The following is an 18,945-nucleotide window of genomic DNA, read 5'->3' on the forward strand; positions in this document are numbered from 1 at the left end:
GGGTCTGAGAGGGTGTGGGGGAAGTGGTGAGCTGGGTCTGGAAAGGAGACAGGAAAAGGGGAACACAGAGGAACGAGAGAGGGGGCTGCCCAGCGAGCCTCGGGTCTCCTTCTGGCGCCCGAGGCCGTGTCCTCCTCCACTGGTTTTCTCCTTGGATGGGGAGTGGGTCTCCGCTCAATACTGTCAGTTTGGGGGGAGTGGCCTCGACCTTGCTGCTGCCCCCTGCCCACCCCCAGTGACCTCACTCCCTCCGCCAGACCCCGGCCTGCCTTCTGAGTGGCAGTTGGTTGACAGTTGGTGGGCATGGCTGACCCCTTCCCTACAGGAGGCTTCCTCAGCGGATGACAGAGAGCAGAGTGTCTTAGGCCCGAGGGACCCCTCAGGGACGATGAGATGCCGAGAGGGGACGGCATCCATCTGGAGCAGCTACTAGTAGACCCCTGGGAATAGCTGGCTGCGCTCATGGAGGAGCCTGAACGTAGACTGGGGAGGTAGGAAAGAGCTGGAGAGAGACTGGGGGGCGTAGGGCGCCCCGGAGGTCACTGCCCATGGTTGTCCTCATGCTTTCAAAAACCCTCTGGGGATTGAGTGCACAGGGTTGGTGTGGGGCGGCGTGGAGCAGAGGGGGGTGGGCTGCAGTCAGAAGACTGTGGGGAAGGGTCAGGGCAAGAGTCAGGAGGGCCTGGCCTCGGTTGGGGCTGGAGAGTGCAGAGGATGAGGCCTGGAGGTGGGTGGGTTGGGACCAGAGACCTTGGGGAGAGGGAAGGGAGAGAGCTTGGGCTGGCGGGCTGGCGTTTGGTGATGGGCCAGTTGGGAAGAGGAGACGGTTTGGCGGGGAAGATGACAATGGCAGCGTTGACCGGATTGAGATGTTTAGGAGATGTCTGAGGCGATTAGAGAGAGAGGTTAGGGCTGGACAGCTAGACCAGGAGTCATCTGGGCAGGGGTGCTGGCTGGACCCGTCGTGGTTTGGTGAGGATGCAGGCCAGGCCAGGCCGTCACATTCACTTCTTTTATTTTTGTAATTAAAAAAAAAAGTCCTGTTGATAAATTATTTGCTTATAAGATACCCCCATCTACCCCCCTCCCCCAACTCGTAAGCCCAACCAGCCAAAAGGAGCCTTACCTTTCCATAGTGAAAACCAGGAAAGTAAGCTCAGTGACCTCAGCGGGCCCAGGGACAGATTTGACAGGGTATCCAGGCTTCCTCCCTGGCAGCCCCCACCTCTCTACTGCCCTCTGCTCCTCTCTGGGCCCAAGGTTCATCTTGTAGCCTGCCTCAGGGGCCCCCTTGCCCCATGGCACCTCTGGGGGCCTCCCTCTCCTGCTGGTGCCCACTTAGATCACAGAGGGGCCGCCCAGGGAGGGCCAGAAGCCACACCTCTCCGGGGACTTTTCCCTGGCTGGGGCCTTCTGGAAACCTTGGAACCGGACCCATTGGAGAGGGGAGGTCCCAAGAGGCTGGGGCATTGGCGGCTGGTTAGGATGCTGGGAAGGGGGTACTAGCAGGCCGGGCAGAGGGCCCAACCCCCTTATTTTACTGATCAGGAAGCTGACTCCAAGAAAGGTCAGGCTGAGGGTCTGAGGTCAAATCCCTGACACCAGGCCCAGACTTTCCCCCACACCAGGTCTGGGGTCCCCCTCAACCCTGTCACATGCAGACCCTCCCTCCCAGGCCACCCTGATGCTGGGCTTGGGGCAGGTCGAGGAGGGCTGGACCTCCATGGTGCCTGCTGCCGTCTGACCCTGGAAGAACTTGGGACGGGATCACATGCAGGCTCTGGTCTGGGTGTGAGGTTCCACCCTGGCCCGGGATGGACGTGTTGGAGCCTCTGGGTCAGTGGCGGGCCCTGGGCCAGCAAGGCGTCTGCTCTGGGCAGAGCTCTGGATGGAGGCGAAGAAGGCATTGGCCTTGGGGTGCCCCGGGGGGGTGCTTGGTGACCTTGGGAAGGCAGGACTTGGACCACATACAGCTCTGGAGTGGGGGTCCTGGGGAGTCCCCGGGCCTTGGCATTCTTAACCACTTGCCCCCTGGCTCCCCCTGCCTCCTCTCAGCTACCTGATTCCCCAGCTCCAAGGAGGCTCCCTGTAATCCTTTCCCTTGGTGACTCCCCATTAGGCAGGGCCTGGGGGTCTTGGGGCCTACCCACTTGCTCCAGATCCTCTCTTGGAGCCAGAGGACTGCCTGCACCTGTTAGGGATGTTCCCTTTCTAGACTGGGAAACTGGTTTGGCCATGTGTCCTCCCAAGGTGCCTCCGACTGGGTCCTGACCCACCTGGCACTCAGTGCCAGAGGGCAGATTGCAGCTGCTGGAACCTTCGTCTTCTTCCCTGTAAAATGGGCCTAAAGAGGTGAAGCGAGGCTGTGGCTCACAAACAGTTGTGATGGTCACACCGAGAACAGTACTGCCCCTGCCCCCAGAGGGCCTGCCTGGGGTCTGGTGAGTTGTGGGGGGGCCATCTAGCATCATCTGGGGAGCCAAGGTGATGGAGAACCATCACTTCAGCCGCCTGGACCTCAGAGGCCAGATGAGGAAACCGAGGCCCAGGGTCAGGGAGTGAGCATCCTTGAGCTAGAAGCGGGGCTTGGAAGGCACCCTGCCTGAGCTAGCTAGGCCCCTGGGCCAGGCCGTGGGGTCAGGGACCCTCTGTCTGGGGCTGGTCTGCTGCCCTCTGTGCCTGCCCTGGCCATGGCCCGGCTGGGTGCCCCTGGCCCCCTCCCAGCTCTGTTTCTTCCTCTGTAAAATGAGGGTGCAGCACAGGATGCCTCCCCAGGCTGGCCTGGCTCCAAAGTCAGATTTTGACTCCTCCGTGACTCCCCGATTCTCTGGTGACTGTCCCTTTGGGAGGAAGTCCCCCTCCCTCCTGTCCTGTAGGACTCACCTCTAGACTTTCTCAGCCAGTTGGGGGACCCTTGTGCAGCAGAAGCCCCCAGTCTGTGGGGCCTAAGGACACGGCCACCCCTCTGAACATACTGAATAAGCTGCGTTTGGGGACCCAGCTCTTGGGGCTTTGCGGACCGAGTGTTGGACTCGGGGGTCTTTGAGACCTCAGTTCAGATCTTGTCTCAGATTCAAGCTGAGTGGCCCTGGACAAGTTATTTAGCTGCTCTATGCCTTGGGGTCCTGATCTGTAAAACTGGGGATAATGAGGACCCCCACCTCCCAGGGGGCTTTGCAGAAGGAGATTTTTTTTTTTTTTGCATCGCCCTCATTCCCCGCCGTGGCCCTCTTTCCTCTTCTGCAGGGTGGCCAGTCAGCAGTTTTTTTTTTCTCAGAAAATAATAGAAGAAAAAAAGATTCAATTCAGCACAAGGAACCACCAAGAGAGAAAACATTCCTCTGACCTCAGACACTCCCTGGCTGTGTGACCCTGGGCCTCAGTGTCCCCATTTATAAAAGAGGGACCCATTGGAAAAGGAAATGGCAAATCTCTCCTGCTGTAAAAGGGCACTGAGCAAGCAGACCCAGAGACGGGAGGGACCTGAGTTCAAATCCGACCTCAGATAGCAGTGGTGTGACCTCAGCTTCCCCCAGTGTAAATGGGCCTCATAGTGGCACCTCCTGGTTAGCAAACCACGGGAGGTGATAGTTGTAAAGTGCCTTACAAATCCTAAAGGCATGGTTATAAGTATTATTATAGGAGGGGGGGCAGAGAGGGAAGTCATGGGGGCCCGATGGAGAGGGGCTTGGAGGGGAGCAGGGCCTGGCCCAGATTTGAAGAGCTGATGGTGGCGACTTCCTCAGATGGAGGGTTAGAGAAGACCATGCCAAGTGGACAAAGAGGCTCCGGTGCTGGAGAGCTGGTCTGGGAGAGAGGGCCTTGGGGACCCTGGCCCCCAAAGGGTCCACACCCCCACTCTAATGGATGCTGGGCAGGCAGCGCCAGTCCCCTCTCTTCCAGCCCAGGTTCTTATTGGTTGGTCCAGACAGTGCCAAGGGCTGGCCAGGAGGGGCTTGAGGTTGGGGGGCTTGTGTGAGTGTGGCATTTGGGGGGGCACCGGACCACCTCCCAGCAAGCTCCTGGGCCCCGGCCACTTTGTCCTCAGCCCCTTCCAGGCTGGCCCGTCGGTAGCAAGGAGGCGGTCGGCCACCCCGACAGCCGGTGATCCCCAGGCCGAGGGTGGGGGCCCAGCTAGTCCGGGCTGGAAGTCGGATCTGAACGGGGCGTTCCAGACTCTGGGCCTGGTGCCCTGTCTGCTGCGGCCCTGGCTGCCTCAGGTGTGGCGCTAGACCCACTTTTGGGAGACACCAGAAGTTGGGTAAAGGAGCCCCTAAAAGTGTTTGAGTAACTGAGCTGACTGCGGGGCTGGGGGGGCATGAGCCTGCAGAGAGCTGTGATAACACCCGGGCGAAGCCCTAGGCTGGGTCATGGGGCATTTATGAATCACCTGCTGAGTGCTGGGGGTAAAAGAAGAGCCTGAATCAGCCCCAAGGGCCTTGGGGGGGCTGGAAGGAGGCTTTGTGTCTGGGCCTCCTGCCTGGGAGCCAAGCAGTGGGCCCTCCGGGTGACCGACAGCCAAAGGCTGGGGCTGACCGGCTTCCTGCTGGATGGGGCATGGTGGCCAGAGCCCAGGGAGGGGCCGCATTCTGCCGCCTGGGCTCCACTGCCTGCATTTCCTGTCTCTGGGCCGGGCCGTCCCCACCCTGACCCTCCGGGCACATCTTTCTGGGAATGTGGCTGTTTGCTTTCCTTTCAACCAGGTTCGGGGTGGGGGGGTGGGGCAGGAAAGGCCTTGGTGGTGCTGTCGAGGCTGTGGGAGGGCCCAGGCCTCCCCCACCCCAGAGTGGACCCCGGCCCACCTGCTACTCCTGACTGACTCCTCCGCCCTTTCTCCATGAGCTGCGTCCCCAGACCCCCCTTCTGTGGCGCCATCAGAAGCGGGCTGGGGAGCTGGGCTTTTGAGGATCCCAACACTCTCCTTTATGTCCCTCTGGTTTCATCTGGGCAGTGAGCTGCTTAGTGTTGGAGGCTGGATTTGAACTCATGTCTCCCTGACCCCAGATGCAGGGCGCTGCTGTCTCTGAGGCTGTGTGAGGAAGTGTCTAGAAGCCCTGGGGGAGTGCCGGCCTGGGCTGGTGAGGGGCAGCAGGACCCTGAGGCTGTCTTTACCTCTTGATGTCTTGGTTCTGAGAGATGGAGCCTTGGGGTGGGGGGAGTCCCGCCCCTAAAGGGCAGACAGAGCCAGGACCTGGATGGAAAGATCCCACTCTTCCAAGAAGTATGGCCTTTGAGACCCTGCCCCCATTTTACAGATGAGGAAACTGAGGCCAAGGGAGAAGGGAAGTGCCTTGGCCAAGGTCAGTCAGTGGCCAAGGTGGATTCTGAACTTGGAGCTCCTCACTCCAGTGTCCTTTAGCCAGTGGGAGCTGTCTTAGGAAGCCTGGAGTAGAGCTGAGGTCCTGGCACATCCTCCTCAGGACCCCCTGTGACTCCTCATTTCTCTGGTCCTGCCTTTCCTCCGTGGGGGGGCAAGGGGGGCCCCCACTGAGCCTTTCCTGGGGGCCAGCTCTGATCCAGAGCTAGAAAACCGTCCTGCAAACAGCCCCCCCCCAACTTAACCCCTCACCCCCCAGGGATCAGAGGGTAAGCTCTAGCAGTGCGGGAAGTTTGAGGTCCTGGGTTAGAGTGCCACCTTTGGGATCCGGACTCTGGGCCCCTTTGCAGAATCATAGCCAGAGGAATCAGGAGGCCCTGAGTTCTAGTCCTGCCTCAGATTGATAGCTTTGTGATGGGGGGGTCCAGAGCTACCTCAGCCATGCCTCATTGAGCCTCAGAACAACCAGGGTGCTATGGTTGAACTCCACTTTTGAGATGAGGAAACTGAGACAGAGAGCGCAATTTGGCCAGAAAGCGTCTGAGGTGAGATTTGAACTTGGGGCTTCCTGACAGCAGCCCGGAGCCCACCTGCCTAAAATGAGGGGTTTGGGCCTGATGACTTGTATGGCCCCTTCTAGCTCTAAATCGATGATCTTGTGAACCACCATATCACGCATGGGGAAACTGAGGCTCCTGTGGCAGGAGTAGGGGGAAGGACCCACCAGAGTTGGCCCCCAAGCACTCAACCAGGTCAGTCCCTGGGCATTCTTTCTGCTCCTCCAGCCTGGCTCTGATGAACGGGTAACATGGCTGCTTGAACCCGTGCCCCTGTGCCAGCATGGGTCTGAGGAAAGGCCTGAGCAGGAGTACCGGGGTGGGGGGCAAGGACCACACCTCCTGATCAAGTTAGACCTGGCCTAGAAGGACCCAGAGTCCAGGTCTGTGGCCTGGGGAGAAGTTGCCATCCAGATGGGAGGTCCTAAGTTCAAATGTGACCTCAGACAGGACACCAGCTGTCTGACCTTGGGCAAGTCACTAACTCCCTCGCACCCAAGACCATCTCCACTTGTCCTGATCCAGATGTGGCTACTGAATCCCAATGGCTCTGGAGACTTAGCACATCCACCCCCCACCCCCCAAATTCATGTCCTTGACATGACATCTCCTCCCCCATTGTGGCCTTGTTTGAGAATGGAGGACAAACATCATCATCAATAGGAGATGAACTTCAGAGGATCAGCGGGCGGTTGAGTGCTGTCGCCACCTCCTTCTTCCCCCAAGGACCCCCCATGGGTAGGGGAGTATCCAGGGCTCAGTCTTCTTGAGGTGTTAGACTTGTTCTGCTTGGCCCCCAAAGGGTCTTGATGACAGAAAGCTTCTTGTGCCTGAAGTGGCCCCGGGCCCCAGTGGAGACCGAGGCCTTGGCATCTGGGCCAGGCCTCCCCAAGGATCCCTTTGACTGTCCCATGGAGAAGATGGGTTTGGAGGATCCCCCCAGGGCAGCCCCTGGCCCTCTCCACCCTCTCCTGGGCCCTGCCCTTGTCCAGTCCAATGCCTTGTGGCCAAGACCAGTTTTCCTTCAGTCAGATCTGAGTGGCCGCTCCCCTCCTCGGTCATTTCTGGCTCCCTGTCGCCTCTGGAGATTCTTGCCTTGTTGCTCCTCCCTATTTGCTCCTCATTTTGCCCAGCTCGCTAAGGGGGTGCTGGTGGTGTGGTTGGCAGGTGCCAAGTCAGGCCTCCCCTGGGTAATCAATACCTTCCCAGGATTTGAGAAGAGAGTGTCTTGTGCTCTATCAGACGTTCTGGGGCTGTCCCCCCATTATCTTAGATGTTCTCTCTTGACTTTATGTGGGATTTCTCTGGATTTCTGCCGGGCCTTGTCAGGAATATCCTAAAATGCTGTTGGGGGGGGGGGGGTTGAGGGGGGATTTTATATCCTCAATCAAATCTAAATTCCTCTCCAGTTTCTAATAGCCCCTTGCCACTTGGCCCCGATGGACCCCTGCTGGACTCAGCCGTCCAACTGGACGGCTCTGCTCTCCATTCTGTCCATGCACTAGTCCACCTGTCTTTGGGTGTCCACCAATGGTGCCCTTGGTCTGGGTGGCGCTGACCAGTCCTAAGAGAAGAAGGCCCTACCGCAGGGAGACAGAGGCCCCTTCTCTGTTTCTCTCAATTGAGTATCAGGCGGTTGAAGGGCCAGCTCCTGCCCCGCTGTCTCCTCATTAGACCAGAAGCCCTGGGCCAGCTCAGTGATAATGCAGAATCGTTCGCCGATGACTTTCGGACCATTGGGAGCCTGGTTTTGGCTTGGAGCTGTTGGGAAGCAGTGGCCAAGAGCTAGCCACTGCTGCCTCGGTTTGTTCAGCTGTAAAATGAGGGTGGGGAACGGCACCTCCCAGCCTTGCGACCACAATGGGAGCCTTTGTGGAGCAGAGCCCTTCCTGGACGCTAGCCATGTGGCATCCTCACAGCGAGCTCCTTGGTCTCCAAAAGGAGGCGGTTGAACCCGATGAGCTCCAGCTCTCTGTTGGGGCTCCTGGTGTCCCCCAGGAAGCTCCTTTGGGTCAGCCAGGGGTTGGGTGGAGGGAGGAGGACACAGCCTTGGGGGTGGCGGGCCAAGGGCCCCCATGGCCGGGGAAGGAGTGTGTGAGAGCCTGCACAGGGCAGGCCATCACAAGCTGTAGAAGTCGGAGCGGGCACTCCTTGAGGGCAGGCTGCATCTTTGCCTGTGTTTGTGTCCTTAGTGGTTGGCACCGTGCCTAACTCCTGGTCGGGGGATACAATCATGGCTGGCTATAGAGGCGTTCTGTAGAGAGGAGCCTGGGATGAAGGATGAAAGAGGAGGGACTGGCCCTGATGGGAGGGAGGAGCAGCAGGCCTGGGCCTGGGGGCTCTGGGGACCCTCACATCATCTCTCTTTGCACTCTGTCTCTCCTCTCTCTCCCCTCTGTCTCTCTTGCATTTCTCTGTCCTTTGCCCAAGCAGTCATCTCTCCTTCCGGTGCTGCTGAAGTTTGGGGGTGTCGCTGATCCCAGCTCTGGGTCTCGCCGGGGAGGAGTCATCTTTGTGGGCTGTGTGTCTTGGCCTCAGGCCCCGCTGGCTGACTGAGGCCTGGGCCTGGGCCTGGGCCTGTCTGGGGTTGGGCAGAGATGATTCAGACCCGGAAAAATGTGGCCACGAGGGCCACGGGGTTCTCTGTGGACTCTCTGTGTCCTGGTTGGTGGGGGAGTGGTGGGTGGAGGCAGCCAAGAGAGGGAGGGATGGCAGGCGGCGTGGGCCCGACCCTGGGGGTGCTGGCGTGGGGACCCTGACCTGAGCTGTTCTGCCCCCTCCCCTTGCAGGTGGTACAAGCTGCACTCCAAGGCCGGCAAGAAGGAGAAGGAGCGTGGTGAGATCCAGGTCAGCGTCCAGTTCACGCGCAACAACCTGAGTGCCAGCATGTTTGACCTGTCGGTGAAGGACAAGCCGCGCTCGCCCTTCGGGAAAATCAAGGACAAGATGAAAGGGAAGAAGAAGTATGAGCTGGAGTCGGCCTCGGCCATCATCCCGAGCAGCGCCATGGATGACCCGGACCTGCTTGGCAGCTCCAACAAGAAGGCCAAGGCCAAGACCTTCTTCCTGCGCAACAAGCTGCGCAAGTCGTCTCTGACGCAGTCCAACACCTCGCTGGGCTCTGACAGCACGCTCTCCTCCACCAGCGGGAGCCTGGCCTGGCTGGGCTCCGAGCACCTGACCCGCTCCCCAAGCCGCCACAGCCGGCTCTCCACCGATGGGGGTAAGTGGGGTGCGGCCCACGTGGAGATGGGGGGTCCCTGGGAGCTTTGTGGATGATGCCTGGGGTCTGACAATGGGGTCAGTGACGGGAGGCCCATCCCCATCCTGGTTTCCTTTGGAGTACCCGACTCCTGCCCCAGGGCACCCCCGCCCCTGCCATATGGTGTTTGGGGGCACTGCTCTTGGAAACCTGTCTAGGGCAGGGAGAAGGTGGGTCCTCCCACGTGTCCCCCGTCTCCCCTTCCAGGCAGGGACTCCGCTCCGTCCCCCAAGCTGCTGACCCACAAACGGGCCTACAGTGACGAAGTGAACCAGGTGCTGGCAGGGCTGCCCCGGGCCGCCCAGGACCCCGGCTCGGCTTCTTCCCTCTGCATCAACGGGAGCCACATCTACAATGATGAGCCGCCCGCCCCACCGGCGCATCGGGCCTCCATCTCCGGCCCCTTCCCCTCTGCCAGCGCCCTCCACAGCCTTTCCCTTCGGCGGGCCGAGGAGGGCACGGGTCCCTCGGACACGGCCCCCTGGGGGGGAGGTGGCCAAGGCGGCAGCTCCGAGACGGTGGCCTCGGCGGGCCCGGCCCGAGAGGCATCGGGAGTGCGGGCCAGTGAGGAGGAGAGTGCCAGGCGGGCAGAGGGGAAGCCCGTCCAGGTGGCCACACCCATCGTGTTATCGTCCACGGTGGCAGAGAGAGAAGAATCAAGGAAGGAGGAGCGCAAGCCCCGGATTGGGCTTTTCCACCATCACCACCATGGCTCTGGCCGCAGGGGCTCCCTGGGGGAGAAGATGGGCCCTGGCCTGGGGGCCTCCCCCCACTCTTCATCCAGCGGGGAGGAGAAAGGCAAGAGTGGCTGGTTTGGTTCCCGAGAGGGGAAGGAGCACAGCCAGAAGCCCAGGTGAGCCTGCGCTGGGGGTGGGGGTCCCGGCAGGGGTGGGGAGTAGGCCTGCAGGCCTGGGAGGGGTGGCTCCTGAGGGTCGGGTCAGGTCCCTGGACATTGAGAAGGAGGAACCCCTGGTCTCCGGCCAGCTCATGGGGGAGGTGTGGTGCAGTCTAGCCCAGGTCCTGGGTTCAAATCCCAGTTCTTCTGCTCACTGCCTGTGTGACCTTGGGCCAATCACTGCCTTCCCTTTGTGAGTTGTTTTCTCCTTTGTATAATTGAGGAGGGTTAGGTCTCTAAGGCCCTTACCAGCTCCCCCTCTAAGCCCTAAGCCTCAGAAGCCGGGGAGAGAAAGCCGGAGTCTCCCAGGGCTGGGAGTGTGATGCGGATTTAACCCCATAGCTGCATCCTCCCTGGGGGTCTGGGCCCCCGCCCCAGGATCTAGAGGAGACAGTAGGGCTATGGGGAGGGTGGCCCTGTGATTGTCCTCCATTTCTGCTCTGGGTCCTGTCCCCTTATGGCCCCCCTGGGCCCCCAGCAGAGGAAGGGTCCCCTCCCCAAGACAACTCTCCAGAAGGACTTCGGGGCCACCTCGCTCACTGGTCAAGGCCTGGACCTGAAAAGATGACCCAAAGGGGGGGCTCCGGGCTCCTCCTCCCTGGCTGCTTGGTCTGTCATCCTGCCGTTTCAGTGTTGTGTGTGTGTGTGTGTGTGTGTGTGTGTGTGTGTGGATGCGTGTGCTGGGAGACGAGGGTGGGCAGCCATCCCGCCCTGCCCCATGGCCCGGCCCCTCTGTGCAGACACCTTTGGGGTCTCAGCTCTGGCCTCCCCCCATTTGCAGGAGAGCCAGTGGTGCTGGAGGCTTGGGCCGAGCCTGGTGGACTGGAAGGTGCACGAGCGGTAGGCCAGAGCTTGGGCTCTAAAGACACCGCTCCCCAGGCACTGGATGGTCTTGTCTTAGTGAGCTCAGGCCCTGGCCAGAGGGCTGGACCTGGAGTCAGGTAGTCCCAAGTGTGGATCCTGCCTTTGTCCCCACCGGCTGGGTTTTCTCTGTTGTAAGAGATGAGGTGGGCTTAGCCTCGGGGGTCTCTTAGGTCCTTCACACTTTAGATCTGGGAGCCTAGGAGAAGAGAGGCTGCAGGGGTCTGCAGGGAGGGCAGGAAGGGTGGTGGGTATCAGCTCACTGCAGGGGCCCATGGGATATGAGAGCCGCAGCCACGGGCAGGGAGCTTGTCGAGTCAGGGCGGCCCCTGGCCCTCCCTTTAGTTCTGGATGCCTGACCCAGAGGCTGTGCCCGGCCCCTGGTATTGGGGGGCCCCCTCCCCTTCTCAGGTGAACGATGTCAGCTGGCCCAGTGCTCACTCTTGCCCGGGCTGTGCCTTCATCCATCTAGAGAAGGCAGGGTCTATTGCAGAGGACCCTGACGAGAGCTGGGTTTGAATTCTGCTGATGCTCGTTTCTTGGTGAGCTTGGGTACAAGTCACTGAACTTGGCCAGGCCTTGGCATCCCATCTGTAACATGGTGACATCCCCCAGGACAGGGCAGCAAATTGTGGCCTTCCCCCAAAACCTTCCTGGACTTCTCCCCCATTATTGGTGCTTTTTCTTCTTGAGAGAGGCCCCCAAGGTCATCTCACCCCATGGGCCTTCCCCCATTGCCTGGAGCTTGGGCCCAGCTACTGATGCCCCCCTTGGTATCTGTGAGTCTTCTCGAGGACAAGGTGCTGCCTTTGTCTTCCTTTGGGGGTCCTTGCCTCGATGGGACACATCGAACCAGCTCTCAGGGTAGAAGTCAAACAGAAGGAAGGACTTCCATGAGTGGGGGCTTTGTCAACATGCCTTCACATCCCCCCAAGGCTCTGGGCCCCTCCTCTGCTCCCCACAATCTCCTCAGGCTGATGGTGTTTTACAGATGAGGAAACTGAGGCTCCTTTCTGGCCTTGAGTCACACAGCAAGTGGGGGAGCTGTCAGAGGAGTCAAGGGGAGGGTCTCGGGGGGGATTGGGCACAGCCTCGTGGATTTGGGCTGGTCTCTGAAGGACGCCTAGGTTGACATCTCAAAGATGGAACCACCATGTGCAGGGGCTTGGAGGCAGGAATGACCTGTGCTGAGGGAGCTGGGGAGTCTTGGGGGGGGGGGGGCTTTGGAGGGTGGGTTGAGTCTTTCAGAGTCCTGGGGGGATAGGGAGCTCTGGACAGGGGCAGAGGTGGGCACAGGGGGCTCCAGGGGCAGCTAGTTGTGAGAACCTCGGGCAGATCAGAGCTGTGACTCAGGGCGGTGACTGACTTCCCTGTGGCCCCACTAGGGATGCCCACATCCAGCCCTCTGCCCTCCTCGGGGTCACTGGGGAGCCATTGGCAGAGCTGCGTTTGACCCCAGGGCATCTTCCATGCACCCAGCTAGAGAGGGGAGCCTGCGATCATTCTGCCAGGGTGGCAACTGGGAGCTTGGAGGCGCTGCCTTCACAGAACCCTCCCCTGGGTGCCAGCTCCTGCCGCCATAGCAACGACTTTGTGTGCATCTTCTGGGCAGGGTGGAGGCCACGCTGGCTCCATCTGCCTGTTCCTTCCCTCCTCTCTGGTAGCTGTCCTCCCTGCCCTCTCCCCCAGCACCCCATCCCCTTCCCTAAACTGGCGACCCATTCACAGGCTGGGGGAGTGGCCCGCTAGGTAAGGAGGGGGTGGGATGAGGTCAAATTGGGGAAGAGAGGGTGTCCCTGCTCCCAACCACCTCGACCTCATTGCTGACCAAGCAGGGCCTAGTTTGGGTGGCTACCAGGGAGGGGGCAGAGGTGGGGGGCAGGCTAGAAGGCTGACTGAAGGGGGTACAGATGGGGGGTGGGCTGGAATCTTTCAGAATCTGGGGTGCTGGGGCTTTGTTCCAGGCAGGTGGGGACAGGGCTAGCTGGTTTCTAACCCCAGTCTGATAGCCTGGCCCTCTCTTTTCCCTCCCTGTCCCCCAATAGAGTCTGTACTTTGTGCTTGGGTGGGAGAGAATCTGAGAAAGGGGGGCTGGATTTTGTTGCTGGGGAGCCCCTGGACGTCCCCCCAAGCAAGCACCTTGCCCTCTCCCCAGCTTCTCGGCCCAGCCCCACCCACACTGAGGAAGCTTCCCCTAGGACCCTCGCACCTGGCCCATCCTGGTGTCCCGGGAAGGTTCCCAGATCATTTCTGACATGGGCATGGGTGGGCATTGAGAAGGGGCCCTCTGTCCTCCTCCCCAACCTCTTCCTGCCTTCCCTAATCTGCCGTAGAGGGACCCCAGAGGTCTCAGGCCGAGGCCCAGCAGAGCCGGGACTATAGACACCTGTCGGGTGGACCTCCTGCCCTCCCACCTGGCCATTGAGGGGAGTGGGCCGGGTCAGGCTCCCCAAGCATCAGGGACCTGGGGTTAGCAACACAGTCCTCAGACACACGCGGCGGATGGACCCTCACTGAGGTGGCCAGCCTGGAGCTGGGCTAACCCTGGGCTGAGGCAGCTGGCCCAGCTGGGGGAAACTCCCTTTACCTTTGGTTCAACTTGGGCCTTAGGTTCCTCCTCTGTACAGTGAGGGCGTGGGGCATCGGGGGAGGCCGTCGACCCCTGGTCACGACAGCGCACAGCCGCAGCAGTGTGGCGAACCTTGCTGTGGCACCCGGGGCGCATTGTCCCTTGGGGTTAGGGGGACTTAGGGCTAGGAGAGAGTCAGGACTGTGATGTCTCCGGGTTTGGGAGCTGCCCTGGGGCAGACCAGAGTGGCCTCCACGCTTCCCCCAGCTGCTGCTCAAGTGCCTTCAGAGCCTCTGGGTTCTGGGTAAAAAGTGCTGAGCTCTCCTGGAACGGGGTGGGGGGCCACCCGGCTCTGTGGTGGGAGATGGGGGGCAGCAGCCACAGACCGAAGGTCGGCCTGTGGACAGAGAGAACCACAAAGGACCACTTCCCAGTTGTGTTGTCATCTGTTGGGCGCCTGGGCTGGGCACTACCCGCCTTAGCCATTGAAGATTCTGGCGAGAGAGGGCTCCTCATGGTGGGAGGGCTTTTCTGGGATGTCTGGGAAGAGGGCTCTCGAGAAGGCCCTGGGTGGGGATCATGGCCCTGGTGACCCTCGGGGCCATTCCCGCTCTGGACTTGCCATCAGAGCTCTCCTCAGCCTTGTGGGGCCACCTCCCTCATCCCCTCAATTCTTCCTGGCCCACCCTGTCGGGGACCAGGACCGCAGCCGCTTAAACTTTCCCCGGCATTGGAGGGGCCCTGTCCCTGGGCCCTCGGCCTTGGCGCCCCTTTTTAAGGAGAGCAGAGACCCCATGCCTGAACCACAGAGCCACGGCTCTGCCGCCTTGCGGGCCGTTCCTCCGCTTGGCCCTGGCCGCCCCTCCTCCCCAGTGGTGGACCTAGATGTGTGGTGTGTTTGTGGTGTGTGTGTGTGCGTCTGAGTCCAAGCGTGGCGGTCTGCAGGAGGACCAGACATTAACCAGGAGGCCGTGGTTTTGTCTCCTTCCGCAGCCTGGACGTGTCTCCTCAGGTAGAACCTGGCCCAGATGCGCCTGCGCCGCCTCCTCCGGGCAGCCTCCCCTGCTCCCCCTCTGGTCCTGTTCCCGCCGCTGCCGCTGCTCGCATGCTAAGCATTAACCTCCTTGCACCCGCTGCTGCTGCTGCCACCACCGCCTTGGCCTCCCCCCCTGCCCCCTCCCCCAGATGTACCAACCCGTTCCTCCCCTCCCTGCAGAGCAACCCCTTCTTTGAGGAGCTCGTGGCGGACAAAGCCTTAAAGTATGCTTCACCTGCTCGCTCTCTCCCCAGTGGCTCGCTGGTAGCGGCCCCCACTGCGCCCTCCCCGCCAGAGTGGGACGACACCTTCAACGCCTTTGCTGCCAGCAGGCTGTCCCCAGACGCCGGGCACAGACTGTCGGCCCTGGCTGCAGAGATGGGGGTCTTTGGAGCGCTCCAGACCGGCAATGATGGCATGGAGACGGCAGAGTCTCGGGAAGATCCTGGGAGAGGACGAGGTGGCTCGGCATCGGCGCCGGAGGCTCCCGGAGACCCGAATCCCACGGGCCAGAGTGTGGCTTCTGCTGGCTGGGAGTCCCCCGTGTTCCAAGGACCCGGCCCTTCTTTGTTGGCCACGTGGCACTCGCTGAGTTGGGACCCAGGAGTGGGAGGGACCCTCTCCCAGGGTCAGGAGGCCAACCGAACCCCGGTGACCACTGAGGCTGCTCATCCCAGTCCCCTCAGAAAAGTGAGCAGTGAGCAGGAGAGGTCTCCTGGCCCCAGAGCAGCCAAGGAGCCGGAAGAAGAGCCCGGGGCCAGGGAAAGCCAGTTTTTCCAAGAGTTGAATGTAAATGATATCTGGTCATTGGAGCTGGTGAGCGTCCCTCCCGTGTCCAAGAGCCCCCCTCCCATCCCCAAGAGAAGCTGGGAGCAAGAAGACAACCTCTGGGTGTTCCTAGATAAACCGGCCACCCTTCTGGAGCCACGATCTCTGGAGCCACGATCCCCAGAGCCACGCTCTCCAGAGCCATACTCTCTGGAGTCACCATCCCCGGAGTCACGCTCCCCAGGGTCACAAACTCCGGAGCCACCATCCCCAGAGCCACACTCTCTGGAGTCACCATCCCCGGAGCCGTGCTCCCCAGAGTCACGCTCTCTGGAGCCACAAAGCTTGGAGCCACGATTTCCAGAGCCACATCTGGACTCTCTGGGGGACATGGGCAGAGGAATATTCTTGCCACTCTCTGAAAAGGGGGAGGAGTCTCCTGCACCAGAACCTGAGATCCAGCAGGAGTCCCCGGAGGAGCTGAGGCCCGCGCCCCCCCCACCGAAGCCCCCACGTCTTTTCACACCTTTGAATTCCCTGAGTGAAGAGAAAGAAGTGAAGCCAGGGCAGCCGAGCAGCGCAGGGCCAGAGCTGCCTGAGGAAGACCCCCTGCCCAGCCTCCCGACTCCTCGCCACCATGCTGAGGCGGGCTGGGCCGGCTTAGATCTTGGAGAGCTCCAGTGCGGCCCCCCCACCGTCCGGCCAGATCAGCATCCTTGGCCGAGGGCACCCCTGCTCCCTGAACCCAGCCCTCCCTCAGCTGTCCCGGAGGTCTTCCCAGCACTCCCCTCGGAGCGCACAACCGGCCAGAGCCAGCATTTTTGGGCAGTTGAAGAGGTGGGGTCTTCAATCCTCGGCACCGGAGGGACCCTTGGAGAGGAGCCAGGTCCACCTCCTCCTCCTCCTCCTCCTCCTCTAGCCACCACTTGTTTGGAGAAAGACCCCTTCTGGGCTTCTGACGACGAAGACGCCAGGCCCTCCAGCCCTTCCCTACCTCATGGGAGCCCGGTCTCCCCGATCATCCCGCCGGCCTTGCCTTCCGCCAGGGATGAAGCTTCTCCGGAGTCTCCCAGTCTAGAACTCGTGGTCCCCCAGGGTTCCCCCCCTGCTCCTCCCCTCCCTCCCCCTCCCCCTTCTCCATGCCCAGCCACTAATGTGAGCAGGAAGCCTGGCCAAGACTCCCTCTCTCTGCATGGAAGCCGGCCCTTATCCTTCTCCACCCCGGCCCTGGTGGACTTCCCCGCGGCCCGAGGCCCCTTCGAGTTCCCCTCGCCCATCGAGGGCTCCTCGAGCCCACAGTGGGGCATCGAGACCCCTTCTACCCTGCTTGCGCTTCTGCCCTTGGAGACACGACCAGCTGAGGAGCCTTCGAGCCAGCCTGGCGTCAGGTGAGGGCCGCCCCTCTTGGGGGAAGGGGGATGGGGCCGCTGCTCAGAACTTGGGGTTCCTCCTAGCCAGGTTCCCCATATTCTCTGGGCCCTGGATCATTTGTGTGTGTGGAGTAGGAAGCCTGGGGGCAGGCAGGGCCTAGCCCAGGACAGTCTTAGAAGAAGGCAGGCAGGTGGGTGGCATGGGGGGGGGACTGGCAGTCGAGGCCAAGCCTCGGGGGAGGAAGCGGGTGGCCTCTAGCAGAGAGGGACCACTCTCTTTTGTATGACTCTCCAGCGGGGGTGTCCAGAGAGGGGGCTCCTGGCGGTCAGGGTGGTCACCATCTTAGGGAACAATGCCACAGAAGCCCGACAGATGGCGGTGCTGGTCCACCCTGCCCCTTTCCTTCCTTGGAGTCCTAACTGCATCTTTGTCTGCCTTTCTCCCCCTCGCCCTGGCTGAGGGGCCTCACCTGTACTGATGATGGACGACAAAACTTCCTGAGCTCATCTGGGGCCAGGCAGCCCCTGCCTTCAGGGAGCTCATGTTCTTCTGGGGGAAGGGAAAGGTTGGGGGGTGGTAGGTGGAGGGCCAGGGGCCTGGCTCAGGAGCCCTGGATGCCAGGGCAGGGCTGGTGGGCTTAGAGAGGGGACCCCTTCTGAAAACCCCTTTTCCAACCTCCAGGGTCCTGATTCTCTACCTCAAAGTAGGGAGGGGTCCGAAATAGAAGGGCCCCCGTGGGAAGGAAGGTGGCCGCTCATCTGCCCACTTCACTGACACCTGGGTGGAGGGTGTAGGAACACGGTCAGCATGTTGGGTGGAGGGGCCAGCAGGTTGTCTCCTCTTTGTGACCTGGCATGGCTCTTGGGCCAGCTGAGCCAGGTCTCGGCATCTTCCTTTCAGTGGTCTGGCTGACCATAATGGAGGAAGCATAGGACAAAGGGTGGAGGCAGGCTGGACAGGCAGGAGGGCCCGGGCCTTACCTGACATCTGTCCAAGGGGCGTACCCACACACCGGGGACTTGAAGACCAGAACCTAAAAGAGTCTCAGGGGGTCCTCACTCCCAGAAGACCCTGCTGCCTTGTATAGAGACTTTGGCTCCTTATATCCCCTTTGGGTCATTGGCGGCTCCTTCTGTTTGGGTCTCAGCCCTGCAGGATGGCAGGGAGAATCCTCAGCCTACCTTCTACCCCCCCAGCCAGCAATTATTGTGTCTCAACCCTGAACTGAGGAAAGTGGAGCCTGGGGCCTTCCCTGCCTTCAGGCCAGTGAGGAGACCCTGGAGCAGCAGCTTCCTGCCCCTTAGCTGAGGTGTGAGAGCAGCCAGGGCAGTAGTGTGGGGCCGGGGCTGGACCAGAGTCCAGGCTCCCCCTCCCACCCCCCTAACACGACCATCCTGGTGCTGGACTTAGCCCAGAGGAGCCAGAGAGGGTCCTCGGCTGGCTGTGCTCCCTCGAGCCCTTTGTTCGGGCTCCTGAGCCTGGTTTCCAGGGTCAGCAAGCAGAGGGCTGCCCTGGAGGGGCTTCCTGAGGGCAGAGCTCAGGGGTCACCCCTGAGCCCAGACAGAGGGCAGCCTGGTGGCCCGCTGGGCCCAGCCTCAAATGGAGAGGTTCCCCAGAGGAACTTGCCCACCAGAGGAGGCAGCCAAGGGGGTGCACCTCCACCTGAGAAGGTGCCTCTCAGAATGAAAGTGAGGAGGGCCCCTGCAGCTGCAGACCCCAAGGAATACCACCTCCTCCCACTTGAATTGACTGGCTTTTAATTTGCTAGCTCTGCCCTAGTCATAGAATTGAGGCAACCCCGCCAGCGCCCTCATTTCACTGAGGAAGAAAAGGGGACCTTGAAAAGGAGCTTGGGGTGTCCGGATGGCACCCGGGTCTTGGCATGTTCCCAACAGAGGTGCCCTGGCAGCGGGGAAGTGGAGATCAGAAGCCCCACACCCACTTTCCCAGATTGGTGTGGGCATCACACCCTGGCATGGAGCCTAAAGTTCTCCATGGCTTCTAGCTTGGGCCTTGGGGGCCTGATGCCACTCTGGAGGAAGCTCCCCACCAAGCCCTTTCCTTGTCCAGGTCGCCCGATCCTCAGGTGCTTCCCCTGTGGGCTCAGCAGCTCATCAGGGTCCTTTCTAAAGGAGGGGGGCCGGCCTCCAACTTGGGGCGAGGCCTGGCTTTTCAGCCGCCTGGGATTGGATGTTTAGCCTCCAGACCGGACCTTTTCAGACCAGCTGTTTGCTGTCAGACGGACTTTTGTCTCTGTTAGCTTCAGCCCTGGGCGGTGGCCCGTGAGTGGTGGGAGTTTTTGGATCTGG

General features: G+C 61.1%; 1 protein-coding gene across 1 annotated transcript in view; it reads left to right on the top strand.

Moving 5' to 3' along the window:
* Positions 1–18,945, top strand: part of RAB11FIP5 (RAB11 family interacting protein 5) — a 31,797-nt gene that overhangs the window by 8,109 nt on the left and 4,743 nt on the right. Inside the window, 2 exon segments of the mRNA XM_074195618.1 lie at positions 8,664–9,097; positions 9,344–9,989. Of these exon segments, the coding sequence (XP_074051719.1) occupies positions 8,664–9,097; positions 9,344–9,989 (1,080 nt within the window).

This window comes from Macrotis lagotis, chromosome 1 (assembly GCF_037893015.1).
Source record: "Macrotis lagotis isolate mMagLag1 chromosome 1, bilby.v1.9.chrom.fasta, whole genome shotgun sequence".
NCBI classification, from domain to species: domain Eukaryota; kingdom Metazoa; phylum Chordata; class Mammalia; order Peramelemorphia; family Peramelidae; genus Macrotis; species Macrotis lagotis.